Genomic DNA, 16,804 nt, shown 5'->3' with positions numbered 1-16,804 from the left:
TACCAGCATTTTATGAATTCGTATCCTCTGAGATATCTCAAACTTTGCGTGACTTTATGGAAAATCCCAACCATTTAAATATGTTCTGCACGAATCTCAAAGCATACATAATTTTGACCCCTACATCACCTCCGAATAGGCACCGGACACGTCGGTCACGCAAAAGTTGAGATATCTCAGAGGATACGCGCACTCGCATTTTATTGTCTCTATAAAATCTCAATGCAAAGCTTCATTGGATTTGAAATTAGCACCTACTCAGCAAAATCTCAATTAATAATCTCAATTTTCTATTTATTAGTTGGAGTTTAATTATGCAACTAAGTAAATGGGTCAATTTTCATGGAATATTTGGATTTCGGTCACTCATGATATTAATTTAGTACATCATATTTTTCACAATCTGCATTGAAATCAAGATTTTTATAAATATTTTTACAGGAATTTAACATGAGGTGTCACTTAACGGTGAAATTGATTTAAATGCTTTAATTTTAAACTTCATTTGAGAACAACATATATTTTGTTTAATCCATGCTAGGGGCTCCATAAAACGATTTAACAACAAATTTAATTATATATTCGAAAAGCTTAATTGATATAACCATCTTTTGTCAAATCTATAAAAAGAACGGCCAATTGTGCACCCAATTTATTCAATGGACCATTGTCTATATAATTCGACCCACTGCATACTATGCTACACAATTTCCACTTCAGTGATTTTCTTTGAAAAAATAGAGAGAGTTCGTGGAGCTGTTATTGAGCTTTATGCAAATCTCATTAATGCAATGTTCTGAAGCAAGAAAACTAAAAAAAGTTCCCTTGAATAAATATAAAAAAAATTGTTTGGCTTATCGGAAGATACTGACCTTAGTTATTTAATATTATAGATGTATTTGCTCTAGAGGCCTCTAGTTGTGTTTTTTTTTTTTTTTGAGAAACAGCCCTTTACACGTACGTAGTGACATAAGAAGCCTGAATAACGCGTCAGAAAGTTCCAAATTTGCATAGTTTCAAAATATACCTGTCACTCTGCACATACTAGGGCCTGTGGATTTTGTTAGAGATTGTACCAGTACCTCTAAATCGGAGTAAAACTTACACTGTTTAATGCCTCTGGATTGAACTGCATGCATTCCTCACAGTAAACTCAGTCCCTCCGCAGTGAACATCCATTCCCCACATACTGTACCACCAAGAGCTAATAAAATTAACAGATCAAAAATTAAATTATTCCTTTAATGGCTACTGAAATAAAGTCAAAATCTTATAATTTGTTATATACGTAATTAAGATGATTTAATATATCATCAAAACTTAGTTCACTTCCAGAGATCCCATAATCTTGTACCAGTTCTTCTCCTTTTACAAAAAGAACCCTATACAGATTCCTTATCATATCATGTACCAGACCCCAAATTACTAACAAAACTCACATAAAAAAACCAGCAAAGAAATATAGGCTACAAGTACCAATTATAAGTACAAACTACAAACCCTTGCATAGATCCCATCCATCTCCCGTACCAGACTCTAAATTGCATATAAACCCTTAAAACACCAAAAATAACAGCAAAGACCACACATATATCAGGTCAGGCCTCAATCTACAATTTACAAGAAACCCCCCTAGAAAACCCAATCTACAGCGAAGCCTCTTGAAAAACCAAATGTATAGCTGAGCCCCCATATATGTCAGCTGAGACCCCAATTTACAACAAAACCCTTCAAAAAACCAAAATTTTCAGCAGAAAACTACAACCCAAGGACAGCACTACACAATATATACAAAGACACCTAAAAACCCCTAGAAAAACACGGACAGCACCACCAAATATTTACAAAGACACCCAAAAATTACAGCACGAAGAGCATGTACCAGTTGCTCGGAATCTGTAAATAACAAACATCTGGTCTGACCATGAGAAGCTGTAGCTTGCATACCTATCAAGAGACTTGTGGGCCTCAATATGAAAGGGGAAAAAAGCAGAATAACCAAATAATATTACAGCAGCCGAATTGTATAAGTTTACACCCCCATATGCAACACAACTGCAAGTGAAAACACAATGAAATCACAAAGAAAAATTAAACTAAATGCAGAATAACCAAATAACATTACAAATTATAACAAAAATAATCAACAAAGCAGTATAAAAACTTTAAAGTTAATAGCACAGGGAGCTGTCAAAGTACATTAATTAATTATCTACATTCTAAGAAGCCATCATTGACCCAATTTGGCACATCAATCATTTGTCTTGCCACTTGTCTGCTCCATGAGATCTCTCGCATCATCATCCCGTCCCATTTTCAAAAGTAGTTCTAATACTGGAGCAGAGGCAGCTAAATCGGGTTTCACCCCTTCTTGCTTCATTCTGTTCAGCACACTCATAGCCGAGTCGATTTTTCTGATCTTAGCATATGCTTTAAGCAAGGAAGTGTAAGTCAAGAGATCTGGCGCCACATGATTGAGATGCATTCTATCAAGGATATTCATCACATCATCAATATTGCCATCATTTACATAGCCGAGAAGTAAAAATCGATATGGTACAACACCTGGTTTTATACCTCCCCTTACCATTAAGTCGAGCAACTTTTCAGCTTCCTTGCTTTGTCCTTGTTTGCACAAAGAATCCATCATTGATCCATAAGTAACCTCATCCGGCAAAAAACCTCGATCAACCATATCCTTGAAAACTCTAATTGACTCTTTCCAACAGCCTAGCTTAGAATATCCATTTATAACACTATTATATGTGATAAGATCAGGTGTGGCACCATGATCAAGCATATCATACAATAGTTTCTCTGCCCTGTCAGGTTCTCCCTTCTTGCAAATTGCATCAACAATTATAGTGCAAGTGACCGTGTCAGGCAATAATCCCTTTGCAACCATCTCATTTAGCACCATCTTTGCCTTTTCTATTTTGTTCATCTTGCAGAGCCCATCTATCAGGGTACTATAGGTATGAACATCAGGATTTGTACCTCTAGAAATCATATTACATAGCAACTCTTCTGCGTTTTCAGTTTCTCCCTCCTTGCAAAGTGCATCTATGATGGTAGTATAAGTCACAACATTGGGATTATGTCCTTTAGATACCATGGACTGGAGGATTTCCACTGCCTTACCCAATTGCTTTTTCTTGCACAACCCATCCACGAGAGTAGTATAGGTCACAACATCAGGTTGAACTCCTTTAGAAACCATGTAGGACAGCAGTTCCTCTACCTTCTCAGTATCTCCTTCCTTGCAAAGGCCATTAATCAGTGAGCTGTATGTGATTACATCTGGGGCAATACCCTTTGAGAGCATTCGGTCAAACAAACTAAATGCTTTCCTCACTTCACCTGCTTTACAAAGACCATCAATAACAGTGTTGTAGATGATCAAGTCAGGTGTGCAACCCAGCTTTGGCATTTTATCGAACGCCATGGCTACGGCCTCACTAATCCTATTCTCAGAACAAAGGCCCTTAAGTAGTGGATTGAAGATGCTAGGTTCAGCTCTCTGCCCGCCCTTAATAAACCGCCCCAAGAAAACCAAGCCTAGTCTCGGGTGATTCATTCGGGTACAGTAGCTGATCAAGATACTATAGGTACAAACATCGGGTGAGGGTGAGAGCTGTCTAGGTTGGGTCCAGCGGTTAAATAGTGAAAAGACAGTTGCATAATAGTTGTTAGAGTTCTTCATACGAGTTAAGGCTGTAAATAGTTGATTAAAGGAATAGATGGATGGTGCCGGGTTCTTAGCAACCAGCAAGCGATCAAAAATTTGAAGAGCATCTTTAATAGTAAGAGTGCCCGATCGATAACGTTCTTTTACAAGTAATTCCAGCTGGCGGGTCCCCATGGCCATGGGATGAAATGGTTACAATGGACAGATACAACTGTAAGATTGGGGGCAGCTTCAACACTGCTTCTAGAATATGGAGCAGATACACCTGTTTGTTTAACTTGGGTGGACAGAAATCCAGAGAGGTCACCTGCAAGGACCTTACTGAAGGTGTGATATAATTTATCAATGGATTACCTGAAAAAAAAAAATTAAAGAATGGTTAATTGATTTTGCATAAAGTGCTCAAGTCTTCCAGGTCAGTACAATAGTTACCACACAGAGTACTGTTAGGTTATGCCCTTTTGCGTTAGGAGCGCTTTAGATACTGCATCATGTTGGACTCTTCCAGAAGGGCTTTTTGGTCATTTTTCCTTTCTAGGGATTTGGTGAACGAGCAAAGTGATCTAAAGAATCAAGAAGCAAGCAATGACTAAAAGCTATAAAACAATATATCATACTGAATGTAGCAAAAGGCTAAATAGGAACTCCTATTTCCTAAATTAATGTTTTCTGATCAGTCCTCTTATACAAATTAACAAGCCAGTAGTCTGTATCAAACAAACTTTGTCTTTAAGAATCAGATTTTAGAAGTGAAGGACTGTTTTTGTTTGCTTTTTCTTCACTTGACAAATTGGAGCTTTGTTTAACTCCTAGTACCATACTAAAAAAGTGATGCCTCTCAGGAGTTCAAAATTGGCAATCAAAGTTCAAAATTGACCTTACAAATTGAAACAGAGCAAAAAAAAAAAAATGAGTGCCAATACAATCTTGCCAAAACTTGATCGGTCTCAATATCTAAAAAACCCAAATTGGTAGTCTTAGGTTGAAACTTGAAGTGTAACCTGCTCATAGAATAATAGTAATTATTATGCACAATTAAGAGATGCTTGATCCAACAATGGATTCATTTATTAAAGTAAAATAGTTTCACCACTACACATGTAATCTCGAAATAAGTTTAGCGCCTGGGTGATAACCACCACAAATCCTAATTACTTTCAGAAATGTAAATAGCTCATACAACTAGTACATATGTAAATAGAGGAGGGTTCAAATGCCTCCATTTTTTGTGCCTCCACTTTTTAAAACTTTAATAATTCAAAATTTAAAACTTAAAAATCAAAATAAAACCGTTAGATATGATCTACATCATTTTATCTATGCACATGTAAAAAATTATGACATTTCAATTTTATTTTGATTATCATCAAGAGCTTGTAAAAAATGCACTAATTTGGATGATTTCTAGATGTTGATTTTTGAATTTATTGATTCACATAAAAATAAAATTGAAATGTAATAATTTTTTATGAGCACATAGAGAAAATAACATAGATCACATCTAACGGTTTTATTTTGACTTTTAAGTTTTAAATCTTGAGTTATTAAAGTTTTAAAAAATGGAGGCATGATGGAGGCACAAAAAATGGAGGCATTTGAACCCTCCTCATGTAAATAATACAAATAGTAAGTAATAACTACTAAAAAGAATATTAGCTCAGAATGGTATTCCTAGTGTGCTCTCATTCTCCTATTTTTTGCACGTTTGATGACTAAATTTGTTGGTGGCTCATATAGTTGACTACATTGCAATGCACCCCAAGAATAATCAGCTGTGTGTACAAGTATACATCGGCCAATTTTCGCTCTAACCCAACTTTTTAATAAGTAGTGGATGATGATGCTTAACTTAATTACCAGATTTACATATAGGGGTCATAACTGTAGTCAATTGGCTTTTATGTCGTGTACCCAAGCATCTATTTGAAAAAATTAGCAAAGGATACTTCCAGACCGGTCATTTTTCCAAGAAACTTGCATGCACAGTCACCAGGATCGACCAAAGTGCTAAATTTGAGGCCTAAATGCAAAGCACCTAAAGAATCACTTACCACAGTTAGAGAGAACCTAGTCATAATCCATCTTCTATGATTTGAAAGAAGAGGTAGAGCGCTTCTTTAGACAACAAGTATGAAGCGTGGCTACACAAAAATGGTGTTTGGAGCGACAATACTTCTCAGGAGCATTTTGACAAACAGTTGGAGTGCAAGAGAGAGTTGAGAGAGGAGATGAGCTGAAAGCAGGGGAAGATAGGAGTTGCTTCGGAAGAAGAGAATGAGGCTCAGGCGGCGGTGGCACTGGGAGTAATTTAGTTCAGTGTGGGAGAAGTACAGTACAGTGCTACTTTCGTCCAATTTCAAAACACCAAGGAAAAGCCAATTTGGGGAAGAAGTAGAGAGGTAATCTCATCCAATTTGGATGAACCTCTACTGAATTGTGGGTCCGCTTTCTTGGTTCTGGTTACGGTCTAATAGAATAGGTCCATATGGTGATACCACAAAATTTCAAGAGTATTTCAAGTTTTACGATCAGATCCCAACTGTTCGATTAAATGTTGAGCTAATCCGGTTGTGCCAAAAGAGATTTAACGGTCCGGATCTAAACTCAAAATTCGATTGACTTCAGGTGGTATCAAACTATCAACTCGTTAAGGGATCGGATTAGGGGTGTAAACGGATCGGATAATATCTGATTTCGTCCGAATCCGAATCCGAAAAAGTACTTAAATTATCTGATCCATATCTGTATCTGAGATTATCCATATCTGTATCCGTATCCGAAAAATTATAATGGATACGAATATGGTAAGACATTTAACTATCCGTATCCGACCGTTAACACTTTAAACCACAACAAATGTGATATATGTTCTTAAATTGATTTATTAAATTACATATTGTACGAAATAATTTATTAAATTGCATATAGATATATATTTTGATGAACAGTATAACACTATGACATAATTAGTGACTAATATTTTAATAATATAATAAATGTTTTGTAACTAACAAGCTAATTATGAAAAATATCCGTATCCGTCCGATATCCAATCCGTATCCGTAACATTTAATATCCGATCCGTATCCGTATCCGTATCCGTATCCGAGACTATTTGTATCCGAAAAATTATAACAGATACGGATACGAGATTACCTCTAAATAATATGTATTATGTTTAGATTTGATCTAAGAAAATAAATATGTATTATGTTTATAATAAATGATGAGATTTGATGTACATTTTATCGTAATTAAATGATTTAAAATTTGAACAGTTTGAGCTTAATAGTTACTTACATACCATTGAATAATAATTAAATTAAGTAAAATTTGATTATTAGTCTATCAATTTGAAGAATCCATTTAATCTTTTTAATTTAGAGAACTCACTGCACGTATCATCAATTCAGATTCTGTATTTATGCTAGAATTTCATAATCTAGTTCATTGTTTTGCATTCGATGCATGAATTTAAACGGTGGGTAAAGGTATTAACAAAGTTGTTCTCGCTTCATGCTAAAATTGAAATGGAGGCAGACGTACGTTTGTATTTCCAAATACTTGATTTATTTACCTTAATTGTTTGATTTTGTTATTCGATATATTAATTGTTCTCAAACACAATGTGAAATGGGTAATGTAGAAATATTACTCTGTGCAAGTGTTTTTATATGTCTGAATTAGAATATAACAAACTTATTTCATTTCTAATTACCACAAATCGATAATAACCGGCAAAAAAAACAAAATTCCAAGATAAAGAAACAAAAAATATATGTGCGCGCAGATTGAGCATGAAGCGTACGTAGCACATATAATTTGGTATAATTAAATGTATGCATTTATTTTTTTATAAATATTTAAAGTTTGAAAATTTAATCGTCACCTTTTTTTTTTTTTTAAATGGCTAAATGTCTGTCTTTGTAAAAGTACAGTAATTTGTAGAGTTGTAAACGAACATAGAACAAAACTAGAGTGTGATGTGGTCACCAAGAGGAGTTAGTGAGCACACCTTCAAAAGAATATCGAATTGACTTCGAACTATAAATCTAAACCGTTGAAATCCCTATACTTCGTGAGTGATACATGTACATGCAAATTTTTTTAAGTTTTGAATTTATTTAGCATATGGTCAAGTAGTCAAAACAATGAAAATTTTATGAATTTTTTATTATTATTTTATGTATTGATTTTTCATCATTTTTTTTTACCGTTTAACTATGTACTAAATAAATTCGAAAGTTTAAAATTCTTGCATGCACATACATCACTCACAAGTATTTGAATTTCAATAATTTAGATTCGTAAATCGAAATTAATCCGATATTAATGTTTTGAAAATATGTTCATCAATCCCTCCTGATAAACACATCACACCCTAATTTTATTCAACTAACATATATAGTCAAATAGAATAAATTAGACAAAATTTGGACCTGGCTCATGTCCGAAAAAGCCAAGTTGAGTTAGGTTGTAGCCAAACTAATCACGAGGTACTGTAATGAGTCATGCATAGATCAAAGAATTTTACTGACTTACATTATAAGCCAATGAGAATTATTTTCTTTTTACAACGAGTTTCATAATTAACATAAAAAATTACAATGGAAGAGTCAAAAAGAAAAAGGCTTCATAATTTTCTTACAACGACTGAGGAACGAACCGAGTTGAGTTTGATTTAAACTGAACTCGTGATATAACAAATTTGAATCAAAACGAACTGATTAATAATAATTAGTTCATTTTGAACTGATCTCGATCGAACAAGTCACGAGTTAGAAGTTCTTTTTTTATCCGTCAATCTCGCAAAAATATAATATGGATGGCATTAAAAGGAAAAAAGAAAAAGAAAAAGAAATACCTTGACTTTGACCATGGTCAACAAACAACTCAATTATAAACAAACAATCAAAGTTAACTGTTTTTGTCGGATCTTTACTGAACTATTTATGACTTACGAATGGTCTGACGTACGGTCGATCGATTTAATTACAAACTAATTAATATTTTTTTCCTTTTTTATAAGAGAGATTTGTACAAATTGTATAGGCCTGTATAGACGTACTACAAGGCTTACGGAATTATTTTTCTTAAGTAGATATATCAACTTAATTATCTGCCTTACAACTCAAATTTAATACTGTTTAGTATTAGATTGAATATGGACTGCCAAATTATAACAGAACATGGACTGCCAAAATTCTCACGTCTGTTCCTAGAACCATCAGATTGAATAGTAGATTCAAAAACGCTTTTTCCTTAAGTATATAATTCTCATTTTGTTGACAACTAACCATAATATGCAGAATGTTATAATTAATAAAATAAAAAAATTTAATATATAGATGGATTAACTTTCGGCTTGACATGATTTAGCACTGTCATATCTGTAATGGTTACTTTCTAAATTGATTGTCTCTAATATCTTAAAAGTTGGCAAGAATTGAATTTGAAATAATATGATTCCATATTTATGCAAGAATGATTGGATTTTGATGTTTCATATAAATAGATCATCACAACATATTCAATTATCATTACATTTATATTGTTTATATCATGTATGTACAAACATTATGTTTTGATGACCAGAAAATACTTTTACGATGCTTTCACATAAATATTGCATTACCTCAACTTAAAAGACATGATCACCTCAAAACACATACAAAAGAAAATAACTAATAGTTTGAATCCTAATTTATTTTGTACTTTTTATAATATAACCTCAAAAACATTTGATTAAAACTAATACACCGCTTCTATTATAAAATATAGGCATCTGTTATACTAGACAGGTAAAAAAATTATTGCGAAATGTTAATTTAATGTTGAAACTGGGAATCATGTCTTCTAAATTCAAGGACACTTCAAAAATAATGAACTAATATTTGAGAAATTTACTGTGAATTGAACTAATTTCTGCCGATTGTTAATTAATTTTCAAGTTCAATATATGTTTTTAGCAAAAGTCAAGTGGTAATCTCAGAAATAATTCATGTTGCGTATAATTTGTAAAGTTTGTGCCACAGAAATTCAAAACGCTACTTTCGCTGCCAAGCGACACGTGTCCTACTACTCTTGCAAGACAAGCCACGCGAGGCACCGGGCACGTGCTCAAATACATATGCGCACAAATCACATGTATAGCAAGTCAATGCCAATCGAAAGTTCAAAGCAATACTTTTAGTCCTCACCACCTGCTATATGTTTAACAACAAAGCTAATGCCACATAAAGATTCTAACAAAATAGTCAAGTACAGTAATTCGAAGAAATAAATTATACGTTTTAAATTTAAACTCAAAACTATCATTTTTTTTTCTTATTTTTTACTCGAATAATTTTTAACACTTTAGCATAGCTCCGTTTATATATAATTATGTGCAATTTTTAACACTCTTGAATTATTTGTTAATTTACAGTTAATTACATTACATAGATTTATTTGGAGATGACATATATATGTTTATGAAATTTCTATCATCCATTCAAACTAACCCACGAAAGAATCAACATTATGTAAATGTAAGGAAATTACAAATAATACTATACATAAGTTAATTAGTTCCTCAATTTCTAGTGGAACAAAGTCTTAAATTTCAAACAACTTATTCGAACCCGTGCGAATGCTTTATTCTACTCATCACTTCACTGTATGCCACACAAAGTTGTCCCCTTCTGAGGAAAATTGAGATGCCCAGAACAATGCATAATTCGGAGGATGAAAGAATTTATAAATAAAGATGAAGGAACTTAATGCAAAAATAAAGATGAAGAAATTTATAGTTTCAACCATCAAAAACAATTTGATGCACACATTTTAAAATTACACCATTTTCCATTATCAAACTGTCAGAAACTATAAACCAAAATAACAGCCAAATTACACTCAAGAAAAAGGGAAGGACCCACATGAAAAAAACAGCTTTTAACTTCTGTCCTGCAGTACTAGGCCCCCTAAATACTTTTCTGGCATATATATATCATCATATTAAGAAGCATTCTCTAGTAATTCACACGAGTACAATTAAATAAGACGAAAAAACCAGTAGTGATTTTTTATAAGAGACTATTGGGAGGAAGACCAAGGGCATCTTTCACAGGTGAAGACTTTAGTCAGTACTATAAGGCACCTCGTACCATATCAACTAAGACTGACAACAATAACATGAATCTTAAGTGGTTTATAACTCAAACACATTAAACCCTTCTCATCTAGCTAATAATAGTGGTACCAGCGGTATCAGCACGTAAATTGGATCAAAAGGCAAGTTATGCTGAGTTCAGCACCAAAGAGGAATGGATTCCAAATCTTAAGGCAACCAGCTACTCAAGTGTGAAACAGTGCAAAATTCTGAAACATAAAACAACAAATTCAAAAAGCAAATTCAAAAAACCTTGCCCTCCAAAGTAAATTAAAAAAATTGCACTTGTACATACTTTCGAAATGTAAACCAGTGTAAAATTCATAAAGGCCAAGTCCTCCAAAGAAAAAACCCAAGCCGTCCAAAGCAAATCGAATCGGATTTTACCTAAATATGACAAGTCCATAATTTTTAAAGACGCTTCCCATTGTAAGCACAACATAACAAAGCAATATTAAACAGCAAATACTAGCTGGCTCATTCCAAGCATAATCAAGTAAATAGAAAGCACACATTAAAACAATAAATAACTTAATTAGCAAACATATTCCTTCCAAGGATGCAGAAGTTACAAAAAAGCATATTTTAAGTCAAAAGGCTAACAAAATGTTCAACAACCAAAGGTAAAAACTAAAGTACAACAATCAAATTGGACAAATGTTTCACAAAGTCTCATTTCTACCACAACTTGTAATAAAATGTCTCTGCAGTACTTACTAAGAGACCCAGTGGCATTGACCATACAACAGATCATATTGACCCGCGTTTGCTTAGTTGGCAAATACCAACGTTTAATTGGAGCCCTCTTTATTATGTTAACTTGTAGGGGATCGCACACAATGAACCCAATTTATAGAATATAAAATATAAGTTGGGAGGATGAGATACATTGGCTGGTCAAATAAAATAATGGCTCAAAGATCATTTTAAAGAGAATTAAACATCAACTAAATCTGTTAAGAGAGTAATATGCAGCAGAGCAGTACAAGCCCTTCAGTTAAACAGAGTTATAAAATGCCCAAAGTACATAAAATGATTACCCAAATTCAAAAAAGCAATCTTCAACCAAACTCAGCACTTCAATCATTTGTCTTACTAATTGTCTGCTCCATGAGATTTCTCGCATCATCATCTCGTCCCATTTTCAAAAGCAGTTCTAAAACCGGTGCAGAGGCAGCTACATCGGGTTTCAACCCTTCTTGCTTCATTCTATTCAGCACACTCAAAGTTGCGTCTACTTTTCTGCTCTTAGCATATGCTTTGAGCAAGGAAGTGTAAGTAGAGAGATCTGGTGCTACATGATTGAGCAGCATTCTATCTAGGATATTCATCACATCATCAATATTGCCATCATTTACATAGCCGAGAAGTAAAAATCGATACGATACAACACCTGGTTTTATACCTCCCCTTACCATTAAATCAAGCAACTTTTCAGCTTCCTTGCTTTGGCCTTGTTTGCACAACGAATCCATCATTGATCCATAAGTAACCTCATTCGGCAAAAAGCCTCGATCAATCATATCCTTGAAAACCCTAATCGATTCTTTCCAACAGCCTAGCTTAGAATATCCATTTATAACACTAGTATATGTGATAAGATTAGGTGTGGCACCTTGATCAAGCATATCATACAATAGTTTCTCTGCCCTGTCAGGTTCCCCCCTCTTGCAAACTGCATCCACAATTATATTGCATGTCACAGTGTCAGGCGATATTCCCTTTGAAACCATCTCATTTAGTAACTTCTTTGCCTTTTCTGATTTGTTCATCTTGCAAAGCCCATCTATAAGAGTATTATAGGTTCGAACATTAGGATTTGTACCTCTAGAAATCATATTACATAGCAACTCTTCTGCGTTTTCAGTTTCCCCCTGCCTGCAAAGTTCATTTATGATGGTATTATAAGTCACAACAGTGGGATCATGTCCTTCAGAAACCATGGACTGGAGCATTTTCACTGCCTTGCCCAATTGCCCTTTCTTGCACAACCCATCCACGAGAGTATTATAGGTCACCACATCAGGTTGAAGTCTTTTAGAAACCATGTCGGACAACAGTTCCTCTGCCTTCTCAGTATCACCTTTCTTGCACAGGCCATTAATCAGTGAGCTGTATGTGTCTACATTTGGCGCAATACCCTCTGAAAGCATTCGCTCAAACAAACTAAATGCTTTACTAATTGCCCCTTCTTTACAAAGACCGTCAATTAATGAGCTGTACGTAAATACATTTGGTGTAGTACCCTTTGAAATCATTTGGTCAAACAAACTAAATGCTTTACTAATTGCGCCTTCTTTACAAAGGCCATCAATAACAATGCTGTAGGAGATCACGTAAGGTCTGCATCCCAGCTTAGGCATTTTGTTCAACACCATGGCTACGGACTCACTAATCCTATTCTCAGAACAGAGGCCCTTGAGTAGCGAATTGAAGAAGTAAGCATCACCTCTCTGGCCCTGCCTAATGAACCGTCCAAAGAAAATCAACCCAAGTCCAGGCCGATTCATTCGAGTACAGTAGTCAATCAACATAGTATAGGTAACGACATTGGGTGACGGTGAGACCCTTCTAGATTGGGTCAAGCGGTTAAAGAGTGAAAAGACAACTGCATAATGGTTGTTTGAGTTCTTCATGCGAATTAAGGCCTGAAACAGATGATTAAATGAATAGATGGATGGTGTCGGGCTCTTAGCAGCCAGCAAGCGGTCGAAAAATTGAAGAGCATCTTTAATAGTAAGAGTGCCCGACCGACAGCGTTCTTTTACAGCCAGCTCCAATTGGCGAATCCCCATGGAGGTGTATTTGAAATGGTCACAACTCCAGTTGGAGATGGTTCATTCAGGTGCAAGATCGGTAGTGAAGTCACTTTTTAATTTTACAACCTGGTATTGACAAGCACGATTTCAATCAGATCAGCTACCATGCTATTAGGCTACAATTAACTACTGGATACAATTTAGGATCTAAACTATAATTCCTGATACCATAGTAAGAAGCTCAGGCCTCTAGAAATAGAAATGATACAGCTTGACCAATAAGAGAGTTGATGCATCTCATAATTACAAATAAACATTGGAACACCAGCCGAATTTATGGCCCCAACAAACTAATTACTCTTTATTCTTTAAGAAGACGACAAAAATTACCAACCAGAGGTTCAAAATTGACCTTACAACTGTTTTTTGCCAAATTTACAAGTTGGTGCTATATTGAGGATCTTAGAAATAATTCCTATACCATACTATAAAGGTGAGGCATACAGGTTTGGTATGAGTGAACAAATACCAGAGTCGATGCCTCTCACAAATTACGAATAAGGATTATAATAACCAGCCTAATTTATGACCCAACAAACCAATTACTCCTACTGGAGATAATTAAATGATAGAAATCTAATGATCAAAATTAACCTTACAAATTGGATCTGTGGCAGCAGATACTGCGCATGCAAAGTGATGACCAGTACATGCCGGTACAAACTTGATCAGCTCAAAACGACCTGAGATAACTGTGCTTGATTGGAACTGGTCTTGTAACCTGCTCATAAAGAAATTTTGTTTAAGAAAATATTTGATCTAATAATAAATTGCCTTTACATGATTCGTTAAAATATAATACCACCATTATGCTTGTAACATTAAAACTAAGTTTAGATGTTGTGAGATAACCTGCACAGATCCTAAGAACTATCTGAACCCTAATAACTCATAAGCTAGTACATATTGAAATAAATACAACTATAGATGTATCCCTCAGAATGGTACTCTTAGTGTTCTCTCATTCTCTTATTTTTTTTGTATTCAACCTTACTAAACTGGTTGTTGTGGTTCATAACCTAAACCCCTATTTCCTTCCTAAAAAATCAAACTTCACAACTGCAATTAATTGGTTTTATTTGTTATTTACCCATTTGGGAAATGAAATCTAAATGATACTTCAAAACAGAAAGGTTCACAAAATTGAATCCGTACAGTAATATCTCTTTGGACTTTGGGACATTTTATCAAGCAACTTACGCGCACGGTTAGAGGACTCCTAAATCACACAAGTGCAGTACCAAATACGGGACACCGAATTAACAGAATTTGAGAAAAAAAAAAAAAAAAAAAAAACCAAAGTCACCATAATATCTGAAAAGTCACCTATAAAGGAACCAGCATAGGAGGGCAAAAGGTGTTACCATGGTTGAAGAGAACTTTTTCATTCTTGCATTTCAGAGAAAAGGTTGAGAGCTGGTTTAGAAACATGTATAAAGCTTAGCCGTCAAAATCTGTTGCTTGAAGCAAGAATATCTCTCAGGGGCATTTTCACAAACAGTTGATGTGCAAGAGAATTGTATTACACCACATTGAAAAAGGATGAGAGGGGAGCTGAGGATTGGGGGGAAGAGAGTTGTGAGGAGGCAGCGATGGTGTAGTAGGAGCTCCAATGAAGTATTGGGGGGATTTGGCAGCGTTAAAATGAAAAGAGAGAGGGGTACTTGTTCCAACTTCCAAGCGACAATCAGTTGAAGTGCAAGAGAGAGTTGAGAGAGTGGGGTTCCAGACTTCCAGTAGAGAAGCTATGCGGTTCCCTTGTTTCCATCTAATTGAATTGGGTTGGTTACTTGGGCTGGGAGCAATTTTCTTTTCAAAGGTTTTTTTGGGCCTTTTAAGTATAAATTAAGCCTAGAATTAAATGTTTATTTTAAAAACCATTGAATTTAATTTTGTTGGACGGAGAATAGTTTTTCATTTCAATTAACTGAAGTACAGTATCTATACGAATTTAAATCACATTACAACTAAAGTGTACGGTTCAAAGAATCCATCGACCTTTGATATATCATAAGACAAAATAGCATGGTTGAAGCCGATATGCATTGCAAACATGTGCATCATGTTAACACAGCCTTATTTCGTTTGTTACAAATAGATGCATGAATATGTTTCTTTTTTAGTAAAGATCAAGCCACACAACCATATATTTATTACCACGAGAGATTTTCTTATTCGGATTTCGAATCTGCGACACATGAATGCGTTTGCTAACAATAATTAAACTTGATGTTTCTCTTCGAAATGTCACTTACAATGTTTGAACACAATATGGATTTTCACTAACTAACATGCAATTATACAAAATAAAGAAGCAAGTTTGAAGTGTCGCAGCAAAACGGGGAGACCGACTTAATGAAAATTTTATCAAAACTCAAATTTTCATCAAAACCCAATTTTTCTTTCAAATAGAAAGAGGAATTCACTAAGGTGTTAGATTTAAACTTTGTGTAAATTTCTTCATGCTTCTGTTAATAGTTTTTTTTTTTTTTTTTTTCAAAAAAAGATGGAGGTCAAATTTTCAAAATTTATTGATGAGAACACCAGAAGTGCCAGGGCTACTAATAATTATTTGATTAATGATTGAAATAGTTATTGATAAAGGGGAACAAAAGGGTGGTGACACAAAAAAAAAATCAGCATTCAGACTTGTTAGTACATGTCGTAAATCAACTTCGTTTCATCATCCATCGTAATTACAAATATAAAATAAAAATAAAGTCTGGTTTAGAACTTTAACTAATAATGTAAGATTTAAAAAAAATTAAGTCTTAGTGAATAATTTCATAGGGTCAAGTTGAATAAAAAATAATTTTAGAAATAGATAGAAAATGATTGAACAAAAAATTGAAAGAACTGGACGCAACCAAATTTTCGAATTAAGTCAAAGCAAAACGCCAAATTGTCGGGACCGGATCCTGAAGTAACCCAAAATTGGAGTGCAGGTCGGACCGAATTGGAATGCACGGGGTTCCATTAATATTCGTGCCAGAGAAGATCGAACAGTCCGGATCCAAATCCAAAAATTGAGTTACTTTAGGGATACATGTGTGCTTCATTCCGATCAAAGGAAGAGCTGTTTTCAAATCGGACGAAACTACCACTCTACTTCTAACTTCTTCCCCCACTGAACTAAAATTACTCCCA

General features: G+C 34.5%; 2 protein-coding genes across 2 annotated transcripts; both read right to left on the bottom strand.

Annotated features, from left to right (window-relative positions):
* Positions 1-1,984: 1,984 nt before the first annotated feature.
* On the bottom strand, positions 1,985-6,051 carry LOC144556843 (uncharacterized). Its single transcript, XM_078305319.1, has 2 exons — positions 5,740-6,051; positions 1,985-4,042 (listed from the first exon to the last, which is right to left on the bottom strand). Exon 2 carries the CDS (start codon positions 3,866-3,868, stop codon positions 2,252-2,254), a length of 1,617 nt encoding a protein of 538 aa, XP_078161445.1. The 5' UTR covers positions 3,869-4,042; positions 5,740-6,051; the 3' UTR covers positions 1,985-2,251.
* A 5,522-nt stretch (positions 6,052-11,573) lies between these two features.
* Positions 11,574-14,378, bottom strand: LOC144556835 (uncharacterized). Its single transcript, XM_078305301.1, has 2 exons — positions 14,252-14,378; positions 11,574-13,723 (listed from the first exon to the last, which is right to left on the bottom strand). Exon 2 carries the CDS (start codon positions 13,631-13,633, stop codon positions 11,918-11,920), a length of 1,716 nt encoding a protein of 571 aa, XP_078161427.1. The 5' UTR covers positions 13,634-13,723; positions 14,252-14,378; the 3' UTR covers positions 11,574-11,917.
* Between the last annotated feature and the right edge of the window lie 2,426 nt (positions 14,379-16,804).

Source organism: Carex rostrata, chromosome 7, assembly GCF_964058835.1.
Source record: "Carex rostrata chromosome 7, lpCarRost1.2, whole genome shotgun sequence".
Taxonomy (NCBI): domain Eukaryota; kingdom Viridiplantae; phylum Streptophyta; class Magnoliopsida; order Poales; family Cyperaceae; genus Carex; species Carex rostrata.
Note: the sequence above shows the minus strand (reverse complement) of the source record. Positions and strands in the feature narration are given on the sequence as shown.

What these genes read in the sequence shown, in the direction of transcription:
- LOC144556843 (XM_078305319.1), bottom strand. Translation starts at nt 3,868, where the DNA reads ATGGCCATGGGGACCCGCCAGCTGGAATTACTTGTAAAAGAACGTTAT.
- LOC144556835 (XM_078305301.1), bottom strand. Translation starts at nt 13,633, where the DNA reads ATGGGGATTCGCCAATTGGAGCTGGCTGTAAAAGAACGCTGTCGGTCG.